This window comes from Lindgomyces ingoldianus (genome assembly GCF_010093535.1).
Source record: "Lindgomyces ingoldianus strain ATCC 200398 unplaced genomic scaffold BDR25scaffold_19, whole genome shotgun sequence".
Lineage (NCBI taxonomy): Eukaryota > Fungi > Ascomycota > Dothideomycetes > Pleosporales > Lindgomycetaceae > Lindgomyces > Lindgomyces ingoldianus.
In genome coordinates this window covers 204,972-229,153 of record NW_022985180.1, presented here as the reverse complement: position 1 = coordinate 229,153, position 24,182 = coordinate 204,972, and the positions used below count along the sequence as shown (strand labels likewise).

General features: G+C 49.0%; 9 protein-coding genes across 9 annotated transcripts; 3 read left to right on the top strand and 6 right to left on the bottom strand.

Moving 5' to 3' along the window:
* Positions 1 to 1,248: 1,248 nt before the first annotated feature.
* Positions 1,249 to 5,061, bottom strand: BDR25DRAFT_334719 (uncharacterized protein). The gene is made up of 5 exons (XM_033692956.1): positions 4,112 to 5,061; positions 3,146 to 3,351; positions 2,590 to 3,037; positions 1,963 to 2,540; positions 1,249 to 1,794 (listed from the first exon to the last, which is right to left on the bottom strand). The coding sequence occupies exons 1-5, from the start codon at positions 5,024 to 5,026 to the stop codon at positions 1,530 to 1,532; spliced, it is 2,412 nt and encodes an 803-aa protein (XP_033546597.1). The 5' UTR covers positions 5,027 to 5,061; the 3' UTR covers positions 1,249 to 1,529.
* Positions 5,062 to 5,901: 840 nt separating this feature from the next.
* Positions 5,902 to 9,744, bottom strand: BDR25DRAFT_334717 (uncharacterized protein; the record flags this gene model as incomplete). Its single annotated transcript, XM_033692955.1, has 3 exons — positions 7,289 to 9,744; positions 6,526 to 7,198; positions 5,902 to 6,264 (listed from the first exon to the last, which is right to left on the bottom strand). Exons 1-3 carry the CDS (start codon positions 9,289 to 9,291, stop codon positions 5,902 to 5,904), a joined length of 3,039 nt encoding a protein of 1,012 aa, XP_033546596.1. The 5' UTR covers positions 9,292 to 9,744.
* Positions 9,745 to 10,638: 894 nt separating this feature from the next.
* Positions 10,639 to 11,340, top strand: BDR25DRAFT_168958 (uncharacterized protein; the record flags this gene model as incomplete). The annotated part of the gene is made up of 1 exon (XM_033684111.1): positions 10,639 to 11,340. A coding segment is annotated over one exon (702 nt), but the record flags the coding sequence as incomplete, so codon positions are not given.
* Positions 11,341 to 11,858: 518 nt separating this feature from the next.
* On the bottom strand, positions 11,859 to 13,483 carry BDR25DRAFT_356011 (uncharacterized protein; the record flags this gene model as incomplete). The annotated part of the gene is made up of 9 exons (XM_033695560.1): positions 11,859 to 11,925; positions 11,972 to 12,180; positions 12,224 to 12,268; positions 12,303 to 12,372; positions 12,434 to 12,562; positions 12,620 to 12,821; positions 12,858 to 12,939; positions 13,072 to 13,132; positions 13,341 to 13,483. The coding sequence occupies 9 exons, from the start codon at positions 13,481 to 13,483 to the stop codon at positions 11,859 to 11,861; spliced, it is 1,008 nt and encodes a 335-aa protein (XP_033546594.1).
* A 605-nt stretch (positions 13,484 to 14,088) lies between these two features.
* Positions 14,089 to 14,842, bottom strand: BDR25DRAFT_356010 (uncharacterized protein; the record flags this gene model as incomplete). Its single annotated transcript, XM_033695559.1, has 3 exons — positions 14,089 to 14,153; positions 14,220 to 14,588; positions 14,629 to 14,842. The coding sequence occupies 3 exons, from the start codon at positions 14,840 to 14,842 to the stop codon at positions 14,089 to 14,091; spliced, it is 648 nt and encodes a 215-aa protein (XP_033546593.1).
* A 58-nt stretch (positions 14,843 to 14,900) lies between these two features.
* Positions 14,901 to 16,068, top strand: BDR25DRAFT_356009 (uncharacterized protein; the record flags this gene model as incomplete). Its single annotated transcript, XM_033695558.1, has 9 exons — positions 14,901 to 14,990; positions 15,022 to 15,074; positions 15,192 to 15,235; positions 15,300 to 15,369; positions 15,448 to 15,496; positions 15,531 to 15,578; positions 15,602 to 15,635; positions 15,729 to 16,001; positions 16,031 to 16,068. 9 exons carry the CDS (start codon positions 14,901 to 14,903, stop codon positions 16,066 to 16,068), a joined length of 699 nt encoding a protein of 232 aa, XP_033546592.1.
* Positions 16,069 to 16,110: 42 nt separating this feature from the next.
* On the bottom strand, positions 16,111 to 18,533 carry BDR25DRAFT_356008 (uncharacterized protein; the record flags this gene model as incomplete). Its single annotated transcript, XM_033695557.1, has 15 exons — positions 16,111 to 16,338; positions 16,395 to 16,492; positions 16,546 to 16,585; positions 16,625 to 16,868; positions 16,901 to 17,084; positions 17,122 to 17,290; positions 17,353 to 17,426; positions 17,464 to 17,519; positions 17,574 to 17,603; positions 17,645 to 17,737; positions 17,790 to 17,876; positions 17,953 to 18,023; positions 18,054 to 18,094; positions 18,234 to 18,359; positions 18,404 to 18,533. The coding sequence occupies 15 exons, from the start codon at positions 18,531 to 18,533 to the stop codon at positions 16,111 to 16,113; spliced, it is 1,671 nt and encodes a 556-aa protein (XP_033546591.1).
* Positions 18,534 to 18,568: 35 nt separating this feature from the next.
* On the top strand, positions 18,569 to 21,887 carry BDR25DRAFT_356007 (uncharacterized protein; the record flags this gene model as incomplete). Its single annotated transcript, XM_033695556.1, has 5 exons — positions 18,569 to 18,609; positions 18,642 to 18,785; positions 18,848 to 19,829; positions 19,891 to 21,609; positions 21,741 to 21,887. The coding sequence occupies 5 exons, from the start codon at positions 18,569 to 18,571 to the stop codon at positions 21,885 to 21,887; spliced, it is 3,033 nt and encodes a 1,010-aa protein (XP_033546590.1).
* Positions 21,888 to 22,518: 631 nt separating this feature from the next.
* BDR25DRAFT_370365 (HET-domain-containing protein) lies at positions 22,519 to 23,547 on the bottom strand (the record flags this gene model as incomplete). The annotated part of the gene is made up of 2 exons (XM_033697138.1): positions 22,519 to 22,884; positions 22,939 to 23,547. Coding segments are annotated over 2 exons (975 nt in total), but the record flags the coding sequence as incomplete, so codon positions are not given.
* Positions 23,548 to 24,182: the final 635 nt, after the last annotated feature.

Here is a 24,182-nt window from a genome sequence, read left to right as displayed (position 1 = left end):
TCCCTGCCCTAAAATAGCAGCTGCGCGGCGATCAGCGAATAATGATCTTCGATAATTGTTCCATTCTGCCAGCCTTGTATGGCGAGGGGCAGATCCCCGAGGTTTCTCCTCAACTGTCTACTCGCGGAGCTCTGTATTGAGTATGGTAAGCCTCATAGCTTCGCATCGCACCTGAAATATCAGCTCACTTTCCGGAGTGCGCCGTTAGAGACTTGGGCTTGGGAGATACTTGGAGCTTGAGCCTGTTGGTTGCTATCACAATGGCGGGGCACAGAGTGCGGCGGGGTGAGACTCGAGCCAGCAAAGCGGCGCTCCTCCTCGGGACCAGATTCTGTGGTCGAATAATGCCACGGTAACCTAGTGGAGCGATCCGTGCAGGGCTTGTTATCGAAAAGCTAGGATGTGAGGTGGGCAAAGAAGCACAGTGGTTGTGGTTGGATGGCTGGGGAGGTTGGCACCTTTCGCCTGGGGGCCTTGAGGTAACGCTCGCTTCGACCTCCGTAGCGGTTGCATCGTCATAGATTTTCTCACCAAGATCGACCGTCCTCAACGCTTCAAGACTCCACTGAACAATGAATGGGCTTGCTTCTCTTGTTGTCCGTCACCATCGCATTGCCTATCCTTCCGCAGCGTGTTCCTGCATCCGCTGACATTTTTGTGGAGAGCTGATCCCTTGACGGGCCTCCGCCGGAGTGTGAAAGAGGTCTGACAGAGCGGCTTGCTCTTAGTGTGGGCTGCATAAGATGCTTCGTCTTTCTTCTTCCAGCCAAAGGTTGGGATCCACGTTCGGGCTCTCGAACGAGAAAAGATTCTCGTTCGTTGATGAACCTGCATAATCAATCCGCCGTTGGCATCCTATTTGCTTGTGCCTGAGAGCGTTTTCCGCAATGCTCAAGTGCTCACACGAGCTCCACCAAGTTTCGGTGCAGCTGGGATCCCATTGACTCTCGGTTCATTCGGACGCCTTTCGTCACGGATCTTCGCGAGTCGTGATACGGGTTCTTTTTAGACAATGTTCGAAGAATGCGATACCGGTATCGCAGCCCATGTGATGCCCCTTGCCGTCTGCCGCTGAGCTGTTGAGGAGAGCCTGCGAGGGATTTGCTGACTCGGATGAGAGATGCCGCACAACACCACGCCAAGGTGGTGAGAGGCCGGATGTCGCCGCCTGATGTGGAACATTCTTCAGCCCACGCCGCAATCTATTCTAACGCTATCAAATTCTGAGCGCCTGTTGAGAAGTCATCAAGTCTCTGCGGCTTGGGGTGGAAACCTGTTTTGACAGCCTTACAGACGTCTCAGCATCCGTCACACGGTGTCAAAGTATTAAAGCATGCCGAATCGGTACAGGCTGGTTATCGATAGCGCCAAGTCTGCATCATGCACGAGACGCCCGGCATAATTCTTCCTTGCGCCCTGTCGCCGTTCAGTTTTCCTGCTCCGACTGGAGCCATGGCCCGACGACGCATCTCAGTCGTGGAGAAGAGCGACAGGTCGCATTTATTGATATCGGCAGATTTATGCTTCCTTCAGTCATCCTCATCGCTGTCACTGCCACTGGCCCATCCCTCGTCATATTCCTCTGCGATCGTCTGCAGACTGTTACAGAGAGTTTCCCGTTCATCAAGGCTCGCCGCTCGCCGCACGATCTGCTCAATTAATCGAACCTGGTTTGCAACTGCTGTGCTCGCCGTCAATCCCGAGTACACTGCTATTTTCCCATTTTGGCCTGACCTAACATTGAATATGGATGGGAAGCTGTCAAGTAGAGGAAAAAGAAGCGATGTGGAAAACCTTCTCATGTGTAATTGTTAGTCGAGATATTTTTCAATAGTGGCTTCTCGTGGCTGTTCGTATTGTGGGCACGGTACTGGAGCGTGCAAGAAGCTAGCATCAAGCTTGCTTGCTCAAGCTCCTCCTCGTAAAGGCCAAGGCCTTGAAGCGGGCCTGGATGTAACGTACCTTTGCACTGCTGGTCCTTCACCGAATCGGTCGCGAGGATCTCGCCCTCCTCTACCCTCAGAGCTACTCCATTCTCCTCTTGCGGCCTCCACCCTCCCGAAGATATGGTCTTTCTTTTGCTGCTTGATACCGGTAGAGGGAGTCCTGTAATCTTTCGTGAATACATCCATATCGAACTCAGTCAATTGGTCTCTTCCTTCGCTCTCTCGCTTCAAAGTCACGGAACCAACTTTCTCGGCTTGCGCGATTTGTTCCTCGCATTTCTCCTCGAGGACATCCGGGTCCGCAGCGCTCATCTCAAGTTTTGCAATCCTACGTTTGCCGGTATTATTGAAAGTGTCTTCCATATCATGCAAGGATCCTCGGCTTCCGTCAGATGATCTTAGTCGTGATGATATCGTCATACTTTCAATAGCCACAGCTTGCAGAGCGCCAGTATGCCATGGCGAACTTGCATCTATTGACATATATGAAGGCACTTTCAGAGGAGTTTGGGAGACTGGGGAGTATACAGATGAGTGCTCGGCAAGAGCATATAGGGACCGGGCAGAGTTTACGATCTGCTGAAGTCTCATTTCCTGAGTGGCTGTCAGCGAATACTTTCACCAAAAGAATCAGATTTCAGACTCTTGATACTGCCATATTGCTACCCTGGTCTCCTAAGCCCCAGGTCCAGATACTGAATTTTCCATATTCGTCCTGGAGTCTCTCAATCCACCCACTCGCCCACCCTCCCCAAGCATCGTCAACGCTAGTGATAAGCTGTAGCCCCTGCATGCCATCACACTCTTCTACAAACGGTCTTAGGTCTCTGTCAACTAGATCTACCTCTCTTTCTAGCTTATCGAAAAGGCTCATGCCAACATCCCATTTTTCGAACGGCATAAGTTTGTCGTTGACTTCAAACTCAGAGAGTTGAACCAATGACTTAGGGTGGTAGAACACACGAGAATAGTCGGACCAATAGCGGACAGTGGAAGTAGTGAGCGGGGGTGGGTCAAGGCCTGCGTCGAGGTGTACCTGATATGCTGATTGGGGAATAGGCTGAGAACGTTGTATGATTGGTTTAGATGGCCTAAAATGAATAGTTAGCCTTAGGAGCGTGTAATAGAAGTAGTACTCCAGTGACGGTCCAGCGTCCTGTTACCTGTGTTCATAAGTAGGTTCATAAGAGTTTACTGACCACACGCCGCCCGCTTCTTGACTCTCGTTGTAGTCAGGCTCGTACAGTGCATTAACCTTCCTCATGCTGCCGAAAGCTCCCTTCAAGTCATAGATGAGGGTCCTTGGTGTGAATGTGTCTGATCCATCGGGAGCAATCCCAGGTCGGAAGAGGATGTCATGATTGACGGGAGACTCTGGATCAGGCGGGTATGTAAAGTAAGATTCCTCGAAGGTAGTCAGAAAATGGAGAAGTAACTCTACTTGGTGCAAGCGGAGAAGGAGGGAGAGGGCGCGATGGTAAAAGCGAAAAAATTGTGGCTTTTGGGTAAGAAGCCTCCGGAGCCACATTGACAATGAAGATGTCCTAAATGTAACGGTGTGATTGAAAAGGTATCTAAGGAAATAATCAAAGGGGAAAAGTACCTACCTGTGTGTTCCAGAAGTGTGTCCCGAGATAGTTACTCTGTTGACCAAACTGTAGAGTCACAATTTCGTGCATGGCGATATGGTGCGTCTTGAGCACGTCATAAAATCAGCAGCAGGGAGCAGAGCCAAAATACCTGCGTTCTTGGATACAAGACTCAGTGTCAATCGAAAATCTGTTAATCGCGGATCAGATGAGTGAGAAAGTGGGCTGGTGGGATGTCGGCGATGTCAAATCCGCGCACCCACGTGAACGCGCGTCGTCACACCTTTCTCAAATCGCGCTCAACTTTTAAAACCAGTTTAGTTAAATTATACATGAATTGTATTTGATTTATATCTATTATATAGTCGATTGTCGACCCACCCTAACGCCGGCCCCACACTCTGTTCAGCCCATCAACTGCAATTGATCATCTGGCGGCCACCGTGTTTGCGCAAAGCTCAAGCACCTCTTGATGCTTTGCAGATATTTGCGCGTAATCTCATCGCTCATGATATGCGCTGCATTCTTATCGCTCTCGTGCAGCTTCTCTCGAGCAGACCGCTCGTGGATACCAACCATGGTGACTCCGATGGGCCAGGCTGCTTTGCCAATGCTGAGTCTGAGGTAGCCATCATTCGCATCTACATACCTCCTCTCTTGTGCTGCATTCACAATTTCGACTACAGGTTCTAGAATTCCGTCTTCCAAGTCACCCTTTTCGAGCTTTTTGAATAGTGGTCGCATGTTCTCCCGCGCTTGTACCATAGCAGTGTGCGCTTGTTTGCCTTGGTAGCTCGTCTTAACCTCATCTGAGCGGCCTGCGAGCGCCACCTCCCACGCCTTGAGTACCATTGTGAAGTAGCTAGCCAGTTGCCTGAATAAGAACTTTCTCGCCTCCTCATCCTTCGGTACCTTCAATTCAACCCTCATGTCCTTCTCCGGCACCAATTGAAGGGTGGTTGGAATCGGTCCGTCGGTTATGAGCGCAGCAAGGCTATCAGCTCCCACACGCTTCTTATACCGCTTCAACCTCTGTTTATGCGTCTCACCAAACAATCTTGCCGGCTCATCCAAAGCTCTCAGCTTCCCCACCAACTCTTCCTCTTCGATATCCTCGTCATCCGGCACCGGAGTGCCCTCATCCTCGCCCTCTTTCTTCCTCGGCGGCAGATCTGGTAGACCTAATCGTTTCCGTCTCTGTCTCTCTTGTTCTTCCTCCTCTTGCTCTCTCCGCTGCTTAGATTCCTCGGCCAGCCGTCGCCGCTTCTCTCTTCGTTCGGCTTCCTTGTGCGCCTCATATTCCTCGGCTTTCCTCTTTTTCTCGAGTTTCTCGCGACGAGCTTCTTCGGCCGCTTGCTTCTCGGCAAGGTATGCAGCTTCGCGTTGGGCTTCGATCTCGGAACGCTTAAGGTACTTCTTGTCGGAAGAGTCTGGAGGAGCGGCTTCTTTGGCTTTGTTTATATGCGCCGACATTAACTTTGCGAAATCCATGGTGCCGGTTGGAAGTGGGTGTGCAAGGCTCGATTGTGTGGTGGTACTGAGTGGGAGAGGGCACTGACGCGATTTACATTCCGGATACGGAGAAACAAATTCGCCGGCCAAGAAACTACTGGTCCGAGCTCATATCCAGTTCCGTAACATGTCGGGAACCTTTGTTTAAACTTCCTCTCCAATTCACCATAAACATTAAAGTAACCTTATAGAACACTGTGCTGCTAAAAGTTGCAGATTGCGCGTTACCCGCATATCCCATCCACTCAAGCCCGTATCACAATCTCCAACATGGCCGCTCCAGCCTCGACTGGCAAAATCGACCGCCAAACAACCACCCCCTTCCTCCTACGCCTGTTCTACAAAAACGGCTCCTTTCACCGGTGAGATTTCTCCAACTGCCTTCCCTAATCTTCGAAAGATGTCTAGCTGCAAACCAAACTCCCACATCTCAACTCTAACTCACAAATCTCCAGACTGGAAGATTTCTCCCCAGACACACGACTTCCCCAACACCTCCAAATCTACACCTGGCCCGACTGCAGCATCTCCGAACTCACAAAACTTGTTGCCTCCGCCCTCGCCCCTTCCTTCCTCCCTCCACCGTACACAGGCACACGCGTCGCGTTTCGCATGGTCTTTGCAGACATGCAGTCCTCGCGTCCAGGTCGCTACACTAGCCGCGAACTTGGGAGCGTGGTGATTGGCAGCCCGGTGGCTGGAGACGAGGATGCTGTGAATACAGATAGTGCAGGAGTTCCGAATGCGCTGAGTAATCTGAATGGTGAGCCCAATAAGACCCTTGCAGATGGCCGCTTTGTTATTGGTGATTTTATTTCCTGTGCTATCCTGCCGCCGAATGCGGATGGATCTGCTCAACCTGCTCCTGCTACACTGTCGAGGGATATGGGGAGAGGACCGCTGCCGCGAGGAGGTTTTGGTGGAGGAAGGGGAGCTGGAGGGAGGGAGAATGGATTCGGAGGACGAGGCGGGTTTGGATATAGTGGTGGTGGCGGCCGAGGAAGTGGACTTCCTTCTGGGGAGTGGAGGCGTGGAGAGGCTCCTCCCGCGAGTGAGTACTGGAGGGGTGGTGGAGGGGGCCCGAGGAGGGCAAGGGGACGTGGAGGATGGTGATCCGATTTGGAGAAGTTAGAAAATTGGTTACGGAAGATTCCAGGGTATGGACTCCTTGAAGAAGTCAAAAATATGATACTTTTGGCTGGATATGAAAGACTAGGCTGAGAAGAGCAGGGTGAGTCTTAGGAACGGCAAACAAACAGTATGTGTGATCTTAGACCCTGGGTAGATTTGACTGACCCTACAATAGGATTAACCCCTCTACGGACAATTGTAATATTTAAATGTCTGGAAGTAATAGCATCAATGCATTTCTCTACACAAATCTTGTCCCCTTAATAAACCCTCTTAAATCCTAATCCAACAATCCCAACCCCAACCCCCACCCTCACACTCCCCTAAACAAACCTCCCCTCTCCCACCTTGCCCTTAACTCTTCCCCTTCCCAGTCCCACCCCGCTCCTCCTCGCCTCCAAAACCGTGATCAAGCACCTCCCCACCGCCTCCAAATCTCCCAACAATGTCACATGCCCCCTATCACTACTCACAACGCCCCCTCTCTCAACACTATAACCCTCGGGCGCCATCGCTGCCCTTGCCAACACAACCCCATCTCCAGATGCGAACGCAAGCTCATCATACGCATCTGCACGCTTAATCGCGTCCCGGGACTCAACTTTTGCGCCGTACACAGTGGGCGTGGATTTCCCGTAGATTAGCGCGATGGGGGGGTATGAGTTAGATTGGGTGTGGGGGGGATGGTGCGCGAGAGCGAGTTTGAAGGTTTTGATTTCGGCTAGGGTGCGCGTTAGGTAGGTGAGGGCTTTGTCGTGCGGGATTGTTATGGTCGTGGAGGGGGGTGGGAGGGATGGGAATGGCGGCCCGGAGTCCTGGGGATTGGAGTTGGGGTTTGGGGGTTTATGCGTGTGTGTGTTGCTAGATAGCTGGACTGTCATGCCTGTTGTCTGCGCGGAGCTTTCGGCGAGATGGAAGGCGGCGGTCTGCGCGGCTTGGGTAATAGATCCGGAGTTTCCGAGGACGAAGGAAGAGGTGTTGGGGCTGGGTGTACAGGTTGCGGTTGGAGTTGCGGAGGTGCTATTGCTGTTGCTAGTACTCCCTTTTGATACAGAACCTTTTCGTCCAATTACAGAGAATGAAGGTAATGCTTGTGACATCGCGTTCAACATCCCTGTCAAACTCGAATTTGGCATCTGTGTCGGGGCTGGAAGCGGCGCGGCGACGCACGGCGATAGAGAGTGTTCAATCCAAGTTTTGACATTGAAGAAATCAACCGGGTATTCCTCTTTAGTGTATTTGTTGAAGAAACACTTCCCATCTAGCGGAAGTAGTGCGTACGATGTTCGTATTGTAAAGTTGACTTGTGCAGTTAGCACGCGCGAGGAGAGCAGGACGTCATCCCCATTTCGTAGGGGTCCCAGGATGTTGACGCAAGTTTGCGGAACGCCTGCATAAATGACTCCAGCAAAGAGCTCGGGGTTCTGGTTGACGGCGTGTCGTGTTATCAAGCCGCCCAGGCTGTGGGCAATCATGACTGCACCGCGCTTTTCTGGAGGTACACCAGGTTGATTGCATGGGAGAGTCTTCAGATACTCGATTAGACGGCGGGAAAGAATATGGGGGGATAATCTCCAGTCATAACCATAATTATGCACTCTTAGACTTCCGTTCTTTGCATTCTCGCTTGCCCTCAGCCTCTTAAACAGTCTTTTTGCAATATCCACAGGGCCGATGTTAGTGAGCATTCCAGCGGGAATGATGCGATCCTCTTCTGTCTCCTCATCTTCGGGGTTGAGGCCAAGTTCAAGATCGACTTTGCGGAGGTTTAAGCCGACCTTGATCGGGACCCAGAGTTGACGGTTCGGAGGCTCAGCGGACCGCAGGATTGAGCCTCGATATCCACCGAGAATAACGAGGTCGCCTGTGAGTTCTTGGAGCGCGCGCGCAAAATATGGATGTGTTGTAGCAGACATCCCCGCGATGTTCGTACTCGATTCTTTCGCCCTCGGTATCTTTGTCGGTATGCTTTTTACAGAAAACGAAGTGACCATGGGACTAGGCCGAGTGTTGTCAAAGCCTCTCGGCGTCGTACTTCCATTTCGCGGTCTGAACAAGTCTTCCCTAGATCCAAAATTAAAGTTAGGCAATGTGGGCATGCTGGGGAGCTTGAAGTTGGCGTCTTGCCAGCTATCCTTGATTGCCTTGAACCTGCTATTCACTTGCTCTTGTACGTGCTCGAAGCGCGAGTCATCTCCAAGGGAAGAGGCAAAGGAGCGGCTGCGGTAGAGAAGGAGGGAGCCTTCTGAGTTGGACCGTCGTAACTTTGGAGTTTGTCGGCGCTGGAGTGAGGGGCGTGGCACGTCTGGAGTTGCGATTGAGGAGGGATCAGTGGCAGGTTGGCGCTTTTCGGAAAGGCTTCCTTGGCGGGGGACGGGTGCACTCAGCTCATCCTTAGATACTAGGGCTCTATCATTCTGGGGAATGGGGGATGTGGCCCGCTTCCGCAGGGCTGCATTCCCACTAGGACGCCCTCGAGCACTGTCAAAGGACGACACAGAGAAGCTTGGGAGAGAGAAGTTGAGAAGGCTCGACGTTTTGGGCATCGAAGGTAGATTAAAGGGAATATATTTCCTCAGCGCCTCGGTGGCTGATCCTCCCGACAAAGCTCTCCTCCGGTACCCTGCTGCGAAGGTATCGCGCAAAGCCGCCCTGTGGTCGTCCTCCTGTTGGAACTTCTTTGGGGAGGCTCGCCACGGCGAGGGTAATCGAACAGGCGAGTCATTCCGCGACGGTATCGTGAACTTCACTGGACTTCGTAATTCACTTCCGTCGCTCTGATCTCCCACTGGACTTGGTTCTTGGGGTCTTTGGTCAATAGTCCCATCACTTGCCTGCTGCCAGCCCTCAAAGAGCCCCCCGCCTTCGACATCGTCCAATGCAGCTGCCTTCTCCGCAGCTGGTGTCTTCGGTGATGTTAGCCGCGTCTGCTGCTGTCCAATGCTGACGCCAATGGCAGACTGCGCATCCTCCAGCTGCAGCGTCTTTTCATCGGGCGTCTCATCCTCGGAAGGGGTGAGGTCGGGGTCTATGATGGAGGCGAATTGGATGTCAGAGAGGGCATTCTGGCGGTTGCGATGCCCAGTGGCAGCATCAGACGCCGACTCTGCCATGGCAAAAGATGGTGATGGTTGTGGACAGGTGTAATCACGGCCTGGAGCGTGTCCGCACTATCTAACTTTCTCGATGCGGCTGTGTTCGCGATGCATCCGGCAAAGCCGTAAGCAGCCTCGTCCTTGCCATTTGTGCAATTCGGAAGGGGAGCTAGAGAAGGAGCCCATTTTCCTGCTAAGGGCGAATTGACAAGACGGTCGTGAGGCTGTCCCATTTCGCTGCCCGCACCTAACAATTGTCGTCAGCGTGATACCATGACGGTTGTGCCCAGGTGTGCGGTCGACATCTGCCCAGCCACTGACGCCACTCCCCACTCCCCACCTGACAACCCCAAACCACCGCTCATCGCCAAGCCTCTTGTCCCTATTCTCCGCCACTATTCACGGACCATCGGATTGTCAGCCATCAATGTCGTGCGGCTCACCTGGGCAAGCTTTCTGCTTCCATGGCTTCAGGCTTCAGGCTTCGGGGGATATTTGTCCTCCTTCACGGGGCTGATATTGAGGCTGGCGTCTACGGCGTCAGACTCTGCGGCCTCAATCTGCAGGTCCTCGCCACTTCAAGCACTATCGAAAATCCCTCATGGAAGGCCGACTGTCATCTCATCCCTCACCGCTGGACCTGCATCACTGAGCGCGCCAATATCGCCCACACATGGCCTGGAAATGGCAACACCTTTTCATCTCTCAAATCTCCTGTTCTCTGGTTGCGATGTTCCAGGTTGTTCTCTCCCCCGCAATGAACTGAAGGAAGCAGGCGTAGCAGGCGTGGCAACCTTGCATGATATATTGCACCCCCTCTTCCTCCTCAATCCTGTGTTTGGAAATACGAGGGTAAAGCCATCCATCTGGCCATTCATCTGCATCTAGATTCCATGCATTTCCACCGCCAAGCCAAGCATGTCCTGCCGGAAAGGCAACACGGCTCGTGACAGCGGGAGGAATCGGGAGACTCTCCACATGGGTGTGCAAAACACTCAACACCAACACCGCTCCTTCGGAATAGCTCGCACACACAGCCGGCGGGAGCCGACTGCAGCCATACTTTCCTACACTTCTTGTCTCATGCAGACGTATGGAATTCCAAGATTCTGCCCCGCATGCGGTGTCTGCACCGTGAGCTTCGACTTGCCGCCTGGCCTGATCATCGTCTGAGTGCCGCAGAACGCTGGCCTTGTGGGATATACCGCTACGGAGGCGGAACGCGAGTGGCTCATGGCTTTTATGCCGCCGAGAGTCGGGGTTGATGAAATGCTTATAGAGGAGCTGAAGGTAGGTTGACTTTCACTTCATCATTCAAGTTCGAAGATTCTTTCAGTTTATTCAAACACTATGGCTGGCCCTATCCTCCTCCCAACGCCTCTTGCCCCCAATACTGTGACCCTGGGTCAACTGCTCTCCGACCCCCTAGACCCCTCTTCCGAATCCTTCATCAGCACCTCAATACGCCAAGCTCTCCAAGAGCCATCGATTCAGTCTCGCTATAAGGACCTCGTCTCTTACGACGATGAAGGCCGCTTAGTGTCAAGTCTCCATGGACGTCCGCTCTCCCCTTCACAGGAGAATCTGCTCGTCATTCAAGCCGACGAGATGAAGTACTGCTCACTTAAGCATCCCTCGGCCTCCTTCAACGCCCTCCGCCAGGATCCTGCTGCCCAAACCTGGTTTCGCCAGATGCAAAACAGGCCGCTCTACTATGTGGTCGGAGTGCAGCAACTAAAAAATCCCACATTTAAGCGAGCCGTTATCAAAGAGGGCTCCGTAGCCGAGGCATCAACGGACTCCAAGATCCGGATACCGATGCATGTCCGCCGAGATTCCGCCATGGACTTGGACGAACCCAGTAACGATGGTGTGTTCGGACTCGAGGTCAGGAAGGTCAAATGCCGCGTTGGCTCACCCGCCGAACCACATACTCTCGACGATATCGACCTATCGTGGACTTACCACATGCTCGATGCCGACGACGACCTCCAATTATCTATAGGTCTTGGCCATGCATTGAGCGCGGCTGAGTTAAGAGGTCTTGCAGGTATCGTGAGCGACGACGACTTCTCAGACGAGAGCTATGATTCAGAAGACTCCGAGGAGGATGGTCAGTCAGGTTTCTCTCATTGATGTGCGAACAAGTCACAGACGAAGAGGCGATACGGGATGGCTTGTTGCTGCACAAGATTGGTACTTTGTTTGCATACCATGGGTGGGGAATAGGCGTCGATTTTCTCACCGTTCGTCGACTATTGTAAATCATACGATATAATCTTTCACTTCCTGTCAATATTGTTCATTCCTTTCTTGAGATTTTAGCGAGCATTACAAATACCACACCTTTTAACTTCCTACACTCTACGATTCATGTGTCTTCTCGCCACCACCGAGCCACGATGCTCACCGGTCTTAAGCTAGTCTTGCAATTTACGCACCTCGCGCAAAGCTTCATTCGATTCAGCTCTTAGACGCCTTCGGGCCTCATATCTCGTTATCTCAGTTCAATGGTTTTTATTGCCGATCTAAGGAAATAACGCACCATTTTTAAAGAGTTGAAAGATTTAATACATCTTCTCCTATCACCTTTGCTCCACGGTATGGCGCGCAAGCCCTACGGGCTTTGCTACTTCAATTTCTTCCCCTATGCTGACAACGCTCGCGGTTTTTAATTCCATACGAGGGAGCTATTCACTGTGGTGGCGGCCGCAGCATCATTGGTATGCGACAAGTTTTATTCCAAGCCGGGGACGCCGTAGTATAGGGCCGAGTGTCTGTAACTTCTACTCTCTGGATTTTAGCTGGGTAGTTTTTTTCACCCACGGAATCAAGGATTGGGTAAGTGGAACTTGCATGATAGGAGGGGTTTATATACCCTGTGGTCTCATATGCTAGAGGCAATTGCTCCCAAGATCAGGCGCGCTAGAACAAACACCACGTTACCCACTAGGTAAAGCAGATAAGAATCACCAGTAGTCCATGTTCGGCCCATCTTCGAGGAGGTTGAGATCGATAAGTAAAATCACTTGTTCTTTGGAGGGAAAAAAGTGTAAAAGCAGAAGATTCGAAGTTTTGAACCTATTCATCTCTTGATACCTTTGGGGACCTTGATTAGCTGTGCGGTAAGTAGTCAGAAGCGGCAGATGCATATGTCAACTGTTCAGGAGCACCGTTTATCGTCACCCATTCATCGGGAATTTCCGGCCAGAGAACTGCGAGCGCGAGCCATGATACGGTACAGACCTCCAGAAGAGCTGCAACCATATTCTCTCGCTTCATTTCGGATCTCAAAGCTGTCATACAGCATGATCCGGTGAGCTTTTAAGTCATGCTGCGCTGGTACTTCCATTTTATACGGTGAATATGATTGCGTGTAGAGAATGTGGGGTGTGGGAAACCAGTTTGTATAAACTTGAAGATCGTGAAACTCAGCCCGGAATGGAAACCCGAAGTTAGTGAGTTATGAGTATTTGGCCCTGGTGACGTCTTGGTGATGATAGGGACAGTCATGGTACCAAACGTTGGTTCAACGAATCGGGCTTTGCCTCGTATTTTTTTTTTTTAGCATTTTTATAGTCCACAGCAAAATATCTCCTGATGCGTTGCAAATGTTGGAACATGATGCAGCACCCAAGAGGGTTTAACGCCCGATATTAGCAGGAGCTAAGATGGAAATATCTTGTGTGCTCTTGGGTGTTTAGTCTGCAGCACATAGATCCAAAAAAAAAAAAAAAAAAAAAAAAAAGTCTTAGTGGAGGAAATAGTAGCACGCGTTTTATGATCATGTGGTTTCACGGCTTGCGGAGCAGACTTGTGTGAAAGGGAAAGCAAGGCTAGGATACAAGGGGTTATATAGCTACGACAGCGTTTCCATCAGGAAGTAGTACGATTCGACTCAGGCTTTTTAGACAAGTTACGTCTCACTTATTATATACTTTTGTTTGCTTTACCTGACAGCAGGGGTTAATATAATTAAGTTACAGTTTAATTAAAGCTGCTTGTACTTCTTAACTTCTAGAGTTGCAAAGCTTTAATTGTAGAGCCTAAGAGATAATTACAGTCACAAGTAATGTCCTTTTCCCCCTACTAAAGGCTCTCTCGCAGTCGCAGCTTGTGGAGGGTATACATAGGAAATCAAGTGCCATCTTGAAGAGTACAGGATAGTCGCGCCGACCAACCTAGAGCCACTAATCCAGAGGTTCCCCATGCAAGGGACTGTTATCTTTTGCTATAATAAGGTTGTCTAAAAGGTTACTATAGTACAAGGCAAGCTCTAAGGTTTTCTTAGCCTTTTTATAAGACTTCTTTCTAGTGAGCAAAGTTATGTTAACTAAAAGAGTCTGTTTATAGCGGGAGTTATAGGCACTACTAGATAAGGGTTGTTTACGTTGTAGCAGCTTATTAGGCTTATTCTCCTTCTTTTCCTTAGCATCTACGTACTTTAAGAAGACTTTAAGCATTAAAGCTCCTGCCTTTTTGTGCTATAAGCTGTAATGCCTCTAACAGTCCTTAGACCAATAGAGACAGAGTCTTAGGTAAAGGATAGTTTAACACGTAAATAGTAGCACAAACACACTCCTTTAGCCCTCACGCGCGTTAGAGACTGCAGCCTTAAAAAAGTCTACCTTAATTGTAATACTGCTTACTTTTAAGCCTTATTAATTAAATTGTAATAGTTAAAAATGTAGTTACGTTTGTTTGCCTCACGTGATTGTAGGTGGAGCAAAAGTATCAATTGTACTACTTCCTGTTGGAAACGCTGAGTTACGAGAAGAACAGGGACATAGTATTCCCAGTCTATTATCGCTCAATTCAATACCCTAAGCTGTCCAAGGCCCCGACTGCATCTTTCAAGCCAGAGGATATAATTGTAGATACTGTGAAGGTGCAATCTCTCAAGGCAAGTGGAGCAGAGGATGAAATCTAGCCGAAGAAGTGGATACTTTCCTCTGGCAGTTTTTGAATCAACCGTGATTGTATACCAATGAACCTATTGAGCTCGAATGCGAGTTTGAGGTGCTTTAGCCCAAAACAATTCTTCAGCAGCACGCTGTAAAGGTTGGATGTAGAGAGTAGCCCTTGCGCAGGATCCGAGTTGAACGAGCCAAAATCGGAGGGTTCCAGCCTGTGAACGACCTTGAATCCTTCTTCACCTGGCAAGCTATCCAGAAAAATCGTACCAATAGCGGATTCCTCATCATTTAGTTCACGCAAATCGTGGTGTACCCTTCGGACTAGACATATATCGACTTTAAAACACACAGTAGAGCTGGTCGAAGCGATATTGGGAGCCAGCCAGCGTAGCTGGGAGGCTTTGAATATAAAATCGCCATGTTTCACTCTAGCACCAACAAGTTAGGTTCTTATCGCGGGGTCCTCCCTTTCGTGTGAAACTGGTCTTATACAAGGTGGTTGTATATTGGGTGGAAGGCAGTATGAGCGAGGCCATTGCCAGTAGCATCTGGGACGAAACCCCCGGAAACCATGAGATCGCGCTGTGCGATCTGGAAAATGTGATATCCCCTTCGGGCTGGCGCGTTCCACCTGCTTTCGGGATCCAGGACATTTTGACGAAATATTTTTCAGCTTTTACAAATGTAGTTTTGCTAAGTTAGGCCGCTGCTATGAATCAGCCAACAAAGGAAGAGCTTGAGGTAATATACGAAGGTCAGGAGTGCCATGATTTCCTATTTTGGGTGGATGACGTGCGACTAGTTCGTTGTGCGTGAAGTTGCAACGTGCTAGCTTCCGTATCCCCTAGGTATTAACCTTTTTGAGCATCTGCAGCGGACTCTGAAGTAGCGGATTCTTAAGCTCTACCTATAGCTTAAATATCAAGGATTTAGAGCAATTACTTGAGGAACTCATTGGTTGCACGCAATGCTAACACTGGAGGCAAATCCCCTTGGCCACAGTTGGCAATCTTTATTGGGAGCGTACCCAAAAGAATTCAGTGCTAGTCTGCACGAAAATAGAGCGGTTTTAGCGTTGCTAAAAGTGTACAAAAACATTTGCGTTCCTAGGGTTGTGGGACATGATTATGGAATATGCAAAACAGAGGCGTCGTGATATTGAATTTCTAAGCCTGCATCTGTCAGGCAATCTATAGCCCTAGGCGATATCTTAGTCTACAATGGCTGAGGCTCAATGATCTCCTTCCGCAGCTAGAAGCATTGCTACTTCAGTAGGATGCTCTGGCACAAGGCTCAATATATTCGAAGTTCAAGTTAAGGCTCACAACTCACTCCCACAAGCCTGTTGAGACCATCGAGAAAGAGGCCTCAAGAATTGAGAACCTATTGGTTGGCTGAGCTTGCCGGCTGAGCTCGTATTTGGTGAAGAGCATATTGACTTTCCAGGTAGGTTAACGGAGTGCGTAAATATCCCCTTTCAAAAAAAGCAAAGAAATGCAGCAAGCACTCACGCGTTAGATTCAAGCACCATCATCTAAGCTACCTACCCTGACTTATGCGGAACTCTGTACCCTTTTCTCGACTCTCACCATGAATTCCTCCGGCTGCTGAAACCAAACCCCTCATTACCTTTGGCTCCTGTAGCACCTCGAACTGAAATAGTCCCAGCACTTTGGGAAGAAACTTTTAAATATCATGCAATGCAATCTATTAACCAATCAGCCCATGCTTCAATGGTTCAGGTCCTCGCAGATAAGAATACAGAATACACACACCTGCTTTCTCATGCACACCCTCGTCTCATACCTAGAAGTCAATAATTTCCTCTCCCTCCTCCTCAGTGTCTCTTCATAGTTCTCAATCTACCTTTACGGTCTAAAAACTTCGGTATATCCACCAAAAATGCCTCGATCAAGGCCTGTTACATTGCTCTGCAACTGGACTTTGTATCCGCTGGGTAACAGCGGCCACAGATCTGAGTGCCGCAAGTAAGGATATAGCGAGGCAGGCCAATTCTAATTATGCCGTGGCGATGTAGTGGCTTCAATACGCAGGCTGAGAGATAGGGGAGGCGGGAAGCTTCTTGGTAGATGGTTTTTCCGTCGATAAGGGGAGCGGAGTCGAGATCCCATAGGATTTTATTGCATACCTTGTCGTCGATCAGGATGAAATATAGAATCTATATCTTCATTAGAGTCTGGGAACAATATGCCAAGAGGAACAATTGCTTACCCTTCCGAAAACACTTCCAGTCGCATCGCTCCCCGCCCACACAAACTCGTTCAATGTCAGCACGATATCATCTCCATTTCAATCCATCTTCTCATCCTCCGTCATTCTCAACATCTTAATCAACATAGTGTAATTCCCTCTCTCGTCTTCCCACTGAGCAACAGCTACCACATAAAGTAGAGAGTGCGAAGGCTATAAGGAACGTATCCTAGCTGGCTGGGCTGCCACTGCATTATGTTCACACTACCTATCCATCCATTATAATCCGTATTATTGCGCAGCATACCAAACTCTCCATCATAGCTATACACTATATTCCCCACCGTATACCATGCACATTTCGCCACATATTCAATGAGATCCACTTCCTCCAGCTCATCCAACTTCTCACAAAGCAACTGCAAAATATTATCAATATACCCTTCATACCTGCTCACGCTCTCCGCCCTGAAAAGTGAGAAAGGTAACTTTTTCAAAACGACATGCTTCTTGTCATTTTTTGCGCAAAGATAGTGGTTCTCCCCCAATCCCAGGATTGAGTTTGTAGAATTCCGTTTTGAGAAATATTAGCCGAGAGATCATGTTGATAGCCGCGGGATCTGCGATTTGAACTTCGTCTGGATCTATGCGGGGGAGTGGGCCGTGTTTCTCGTGGAGGGCGTGCTGGATGTTTGTGTTAATGCAATAGCGGAAGCTATACCAACGGTGCCAGCTAGCGATGCTGGCCATGAATGGCTGGGGGTAGAGTCGTAGGGGTGAAATAAGTGGGTGTATATTATCCATAATAGATAGTAAGTGAAGAAGATAGCTATTCCTGCGGGAGCAAGAGTCTTGGATGGGAGTAAGGAGGGTATGGCTTCTATAGCCAACTTGCAGCTCATAGGCATCATTATTCTTTTATATTATAAGTCCAGTCGTCTTGTGAGTCCACAATGACCCAATGCTCCACTTTAGCTTCGGATTGGCTTAGGTGAAGTTTGGGGGAAGCTGACCTCTTGATTGGGACTCGAGTTTGTCGCGCAACGTCATCGCAAGCTGGAACTCCTGATCGGCGAATAAAACACTCTGGTTTGCAGTGCATTAGCGCAGATCATACGACTTAAGTTCAATCAGTTAGCCTGCAATTGATTTAGACATAAAACACTATGACACAACCAAATGGTCTCACCAGCTCGCCTTCGTCTACAGAATTGGATGCAACTCTAAAGTCGCTCGTCAATCACTGGCGGAAAATGCAGGTATACACATCATCTTGCGCCCACCAACCTTTGGCACAATTAGCTGTTGAAAATTCCTTCACTACACCTTCGCTTGCCCTCCGCCCACCTCCAGATCCTGTAGGCAGATGCGATTGATGCTAAATCAGACGAAAATTCAGACTGTAGATCTAAATTAGAGACTTCTGGGCGTGGTTCGCTGCCATAGGTTGGATTAGTGGTTAATAATTCACTCTTCCTACCATAGAAGGACTCTAAAGGAGCAATACTAACTACTTGTACCTACGCTAAATTTGGCATCTATTCATGTGTACGTGAGGACATGGAGGCCCTCCCTCCGTGCACACCACTGCGTCCACGCCCCAGCTGATTTTCGGCCAACAGCCTAGATAAATCGATGTCTCCTCCTCGCAACCATTAAGCAGTACAGCAATTTGATGGGGTCTTGGTGTGTTGCTACCCATCAGTGTTGTGTATTATAAGTTAGGTACAAGAGATTTTATCTTCAGCCTCTAACAAGATTCACTTATATTATTATTCTGTGTTTAAAGCATTCTCATAATATTTTTTGGGCCTTATCAATTTTAGTGTCAACCGGACGTCTCACTCTCCACGAGTTGCGGGGTAAAAGAAGCGAATTGATGGCTCAACTCTTTGATGCTGGGATATACAAGGGTGGGAGTCGATACAGAATATCCAGTACTTTCATCCAATTGGATGACTTAGTCATACGAAGAATACTTAGGCAAAAAATCAGCCCAGGACGTTGCAGAGGGTAGACCTTGGCAGCCCGATATCTCCCCACCCCACCTTTGTTGTACAGAGAAAATCCCCTCAATCTTTCACTTCCTAACTGAACCTCAATTACAGTATTTGCCATGGCCGACAACGCCATTTCATCCGCTTTCCGAACAGGAATAGTCAAATCGGATGCCACTGAAGGATATGGTTGGAGTCATGTCCGCTCCCGAGTGGAAAGAATGCTCAAGAGGGTGGATAACAGAGCTACCCTTTTCTTAGGAGCCGCAATCTCATCTTTCCAACCAACTTGTTTCCCAATTTGGGATAAGTTTATTGAAATTGTGTACAGCTCGCTGGTTGATAGATCGACAGAGGATGTTGGGGTCGACTCCCAAGGTTCGTATTTGTCACAGCTCTAAAGAAGATGTGTTAAAAAAATAAACAAGAAGCGAACATAGCGCTCAAAAGGTGCATTGCCGAAGCCTTGAATTGGAAAAACCCACGAAGAGTACCGAATTACAAAGTCACTGAGATCATTGCCCGACGGCTTGGGAAAGACTATCTACGTCTCTTAAAAGCCTTCGAGACCCAAAAGAAGGGGGACATTTGGTTGGTCAATCATGTCCATAGGTGGGCGGCTCAATGTCTCATGGACGGGAGTGCTGCTGCCGTTGTCACGACAAATTTCGACGATTGTCTTGAGAAGGCGCTTCGAAACGCTCAAGCAAACACATACACTCTTACGAACAATTTCCACATCGACAGTGACGCGATCGTCAATCGTTTGGGTGAAACTTCGGACAAATTGATCATCGTTGTCAGCGGCCCTGAGGCATGCCGGTTTGCGCAGACTTTGCTACCGCAGCTAGGAGGAAATATATCTTTTCTCTTTAAGCTGCATGGTTCCTGTTACATGCCAGACACCTGCATTGATACTCGCTTGCAGCGGCAGCAAGGTCTCCCTTCTTACGCGGTGGATATTCTAGACAGCCTTCTTATTAAAAGTACTTTCTTTGTAGTTGGCTTCAGTGGTGGAGACTTGAACGATAACACTGACTACCTCCGAATGGTCCATAACAAAAGAGAAGGGCGGCTTGTATGGCTCCAGGTGGACCTCGACAAGATGGAGCCTGGCCTTCAAGCACTTTTGAAGTCTGTCCCGACCGAAGAGCACACGTCCGAGGGACTGTGTCTCCTACAAGGTTCCATTCCAGGAGAGCGAGTAAAGGGGAACGAGAATCCCACCGACTTTAGCAATTTTGTCGCTACATGGTCAGGAAACCTTGGGTCTTCTTGGTGCAAACTAGTTGTGCTGGATTTGATAGAACTCTGCCACGGAACCGAGAGTGAGAAGGTGCCTCTCAGTAGACTTGGTTTCGTAGATGGTACGAGACAAGATTGGAACAGAGTTCTCGAGACAGAATTAGGCCCATTAAGGGATCAGGAGCAGGTACCTTGACCCAGTATATAGCTTTCAAGCCGTCTCAGTGATTATGCTGACTCTTTCGTAGTACGGACTGGCTAAGGAGTGTAGCAATATCGCTACATTGCTCCAATACCTTTTCAGTGGAGATTTAGATGAAGGTCAACGCGCATACATCTCCAGTCAAGTCGAAAATGAACGTTCTAAAATCCGGTTGCGACATCTTGACCTTGCGCAGACGCTGAACACGCATCACCCGCACGCTCAATCATGGGTAATCAGCGCATTGTACGGCCTCTTGCTGTTCTGTGGCGGGCAGGAGCGGGCCGCCAGCGAGGCTCTTTCCTTTGCTCAGAATACTGCCTATTTGGTTGGCGACTTGCAAGCTTCCGACATGACCAAATCTCTGTTGGAAAAGCTAAACCTCAGAAAGGCTCCTTCTGAATATCAGTTGCCAAAATCAAAACTCGAAGACACTCAGCGCACCTCTTCGGTCGTCGCGTTCATTCCTTCCTTAGACAACGTCAGCGCAAAAGCCAATCAATATGGAGTTCCACCAGCACTGTTTCTGCGTGGTCTTCTGCACCGCGCAATCCTCTTTGCAGACAGTATTGCCATTCCACCAAACGTCCTCACAAATTCGAGCGTCTTCATCAACGAGCTTCTCTTCAGTAGTAAGGACCACCTGAATACATTCTATCTCAATTTTCTGCACCCTGTCATACCACTGAGCGAAGGGCCTGGAAACGAAAAAACTATCCTATCAAAATACCGCACGACCGTGGCCAGCAACTACATTTCCGAGAAGATAGCGGAAAGTCAAATCCAAGCCCTCGATGCGCATTTCGAATCTATTGGAATCGATAACAGTTGCATTTTCTATTCGTCCGAGGAAATAACCGGGAATTACTACAAGTATCTTCGGCGAGCTGTTTTGGAGCGCCAAGACTCGACGAAGGCATACTTACTGGACCGGTGGAGAAGCCTGAGATCAAGTCGTCTCGATGTATTCTCTGACACAATCAAGACGCAAGACGAAGACCTTGCGGCTGCTATGGTGGACACCATCATAGGAACTGTCAATCTTTTTGTCCAGAATCTTAAAGATCAGTTGACTCGTTCGAAGCTATACAATCTAGCTGGGTTGTTTGCTACGGTTGTGGATCATCATGAAGCTATCGATAAGCCTCTCAAAGACGAAATTGAACCGGAGATTCGCAATCAGCTGATCTCAGGTAGAATGAAGATACTGCACAGGCCATGGGTATCTGGTCCTCTTTGCCACGAACTCTTCGATGTACCGTATCGTGGTAATTTGCCCATCCACCTAATCATGAAATCCTCTTCGCCAAGGAGCCTCATATTCCTCGACGAAGATGAGATATCTTCATGGAGATTCATCGCCAGCCTCTTAGATGACTCTAAAAGTCTCCGGCTTAATGATTCTGCGGTCTCCATAGGATCCTCCGCACAAATTTCTGCGCTGCTTCTGGGCCAAGCATCAGAGCAGGATCTTTGTGTTACTCGTGACGCACTAGCACAAGTCCGTCGGAAACTAGCTACGCAGGAGCAACTCGATAGACAGACAAAGGATGCAATTGCTCGTGAGATGAGGGTGTTTGCAACCGCTTCAGTTGACGTGGAAGATGAACCGATCATTACTATTCCATCTCTGGACCAGAAGACGAGGGAAGTTCTCCAGCAGTTTCTGGGACAGTGCGTGTTTTTGGTACGGAAGAGTGAGGCAGTGGACAGGATGTATGAGGAACCGCAGTTTACTTTACCAGGGATGTTGGCCCTTGAACGCGTATAACTTATGGAACTCTTGAAGGAGAAGGTTCAGCGGTCCCCCCGCGCAATGCTATTACTGCCTCTTTGCTAGCTTTTTCTCTACTTCTAGGGCTAGCAACATACTCCTCTAATCGTGCAACCTCTGAGGCCCTAGATCCTATTACTACACAAGATATGAACGAGATTGCAGAGGTGCTGGCAAGCGAAGATCAAGATGCTGTGACTATTGATCTACACGATGCCAAAAGATATTTTCTTAGCAAATTGCCATTTCTACTCTCCAAAGACAACTAATTCTGTACTCTTCAGAGGAACGAATTTCTTCTGTTTATAAAATCCGAATTGTCTCACGTACCCCGCACTCCTTACTGTTACTATGCCCACGAATCTCCTGACCGCCCTCATAAGGTGGAATAACCGTCAACCCAACACGGCGGAAGCACCGTCTTCGGTTGTTGCTCCAATTTGTAAATAGCAACAGGAGACAAACCAAGTTGTTATCAGAGTCTTTTCGTGCCGGAACGCAGTATAGTTCATTGTCGGGATTGCGGATGGCGTTTTCATCGTCCCAAGGACTGTCAATGTAGACATTGTCGTGCTTTTTGTGAATTTGATGCCCAATCTCCATGGGTTTTCTATTGCTCTCTTCTTTAACCTTTATCTCACCATTCATTTCTTGCTCACATCTTTGATCATGCCTTTTCCCATGGTTCTCTTCATTGTTGTCTTCCTCGCCGCTCTTTATACGGGTTTCTGCGTACCAAACAAATCTGGTGACGCCACGTTTTTCTCGCAACTCCAATTTTATCTTATTCAAAACACATATAAGTTCAAGATAGCCACCCTCCTCGACCAATCCAAAGCGATTAGTACCAGTGGTTGTCACCTCAACCTTTTCCACCGAAATTTCCAGGCACTCTTCCCTCATAGTTTGGCCACATCTAATCCCTTGAGGTGCATCTACTGCCGCCCAGGAGAAACTAGGGGCTCGGTAACACCCAGGACGGCGCGAGGGATAGGAGAAAAGTCCGTTTTCAAATACCGGATCTACACGCCATAGAAGCTGGCTTGCTAAGTACTTCTCCCACATCCCGGCGATATATCGTCCCCGTATTTGAGCATCCATCATTTCCGCAATACCCGCGAGCGCGATCAATTTATCTTTTGCTTCTGTAAGTCCGGTTTTAGAATATCTTTCTACCACGCGCTTCCAGTTCTCATGTGCCGCATCCGAAACCTCGCTCGGGATGGTTGAGATTGGTTGTCGACCGTACCGGTCTGGAATGAGATGCTTCAGAGTCGAGCGTTCCTCAACACCACCTACGTTGAGCTCCATACTGGGTACACCGTGCGGGAAACGTTCTGCTGCATTCAAGTGGTGACACTCCCAAGCAATCTGGTGCTTGCAAAAGTGGAGGACTCTCGGTGCCATCAGTCGCTCTTGCAGAACCCATCCCCGCATGTTGGCTGGAGCTTTATCTACTTCACGGTCCCAAAATGAAAGGTCGAGGACATGGCAACGTCGTATGAGTGGGCCCAAGTGTTGATTCGGGGGTTCTTTCGCAAGAGGCCTTGGGATACCTTCGGTGTTGAGAGCCACCTCGTCGCCCCATAGTTGATGCGGATTCCGCTGGAAAAACAGGCCTTTCTCACTATTGATCGCCGCAGTTGCGGAGATATTGCAGTATGAATTTCTATAAACCTCATACATCTGCGTGGATTCAGCAAGCCAGTCATCGAAGTCATCTTGGATAATGCAGAGTGAATCGATCCAGATATACCGAACTTTACTACTCAAGCGCCGCGCGAAGTGTATTGTATCTCGGAATGTGAGTGGCAACTCATTTAATGGAATCCTTTCTTGAAAGTTGTGCAAAGTACCTTTGAGGAGACGAGCGAAGTCGACTCCACCCCAGCAATGACTAAGGGTGACATAGTGACCCCCCTTAGGGTTGGTTATTCCAGGTTGGTCGTCTCGACGTTCATATTCTCTAGTTTGTTGGTCTTTAGGACGAGGTTGGCCTCTAGTCACAATCAGGCGCACATAGTCCTGCTCTAGGCTCCAATCAGGCTCCTTCGAGTCCTGTCCCTTCAACCCCTGATATTTTGAGTCATTCCCCTTCGATTCCAGTAACCAAGGTTTGAGATCAATCAAGCGTGTTGGATAAAACGAGAGAGTCTTGTTGTAATCTTCATTGGGGCAGCTCTCATGTTCATGACTATTGCACCTTGTAATCCAATACCGTGCTAATTGGAGAACTTCATCGGATGAAGTGTTGGTGGATATTGGAGTGTAGAGCCGAGACTCGGATTCGTTTTCTGTGCATTCAGAATTAGTTCACCCCACGGAATAACAGTTGTTTATAAAGGCCTACTAATCTGCTGTAGAAGGAATGTCGAAAGTCTTCTCGAATCATTCAGCTTGAAGTCTAGTCGATAAAGGCCCCGCTTTTCGTGTAATTCCGAGAGGAAGGCAGAGATGAACCGACCTCGAAGCTTCGGATCCTTTGGTTTTCGTTGTGGGGAATTCTCCGCGGGATCGAGTTTTTTTACTTCATACCAGATGGTGCGGCAAATAGAACATCCCAT

Excerpts from the sequence above, each read along its gene's own strand:
- BDR25DRAFT_334719 (XM_033692956.1), bottom strand. The coding sequence starts at position 5,026 with ATGGATTTCGCAAAGTTAATGTCGGCGCATATAAACAAAGCCAAAGAA. Across the intron at positions 3,352-4,111 it reads GGCCCATCGGAGTCACCATG|GAATCTTACTTTACATACCC; the intron begins GTTGGTATCCAC and ends ACTACCTTCGAG. Across the intron at positions 2,541-2,589 it reads GCAATATGGCAGTATCAAGA|GAAATGAGACTTCAGCAGAT; the intron begins GTCTGAAATCTG and ends ACAGCCACTCAG.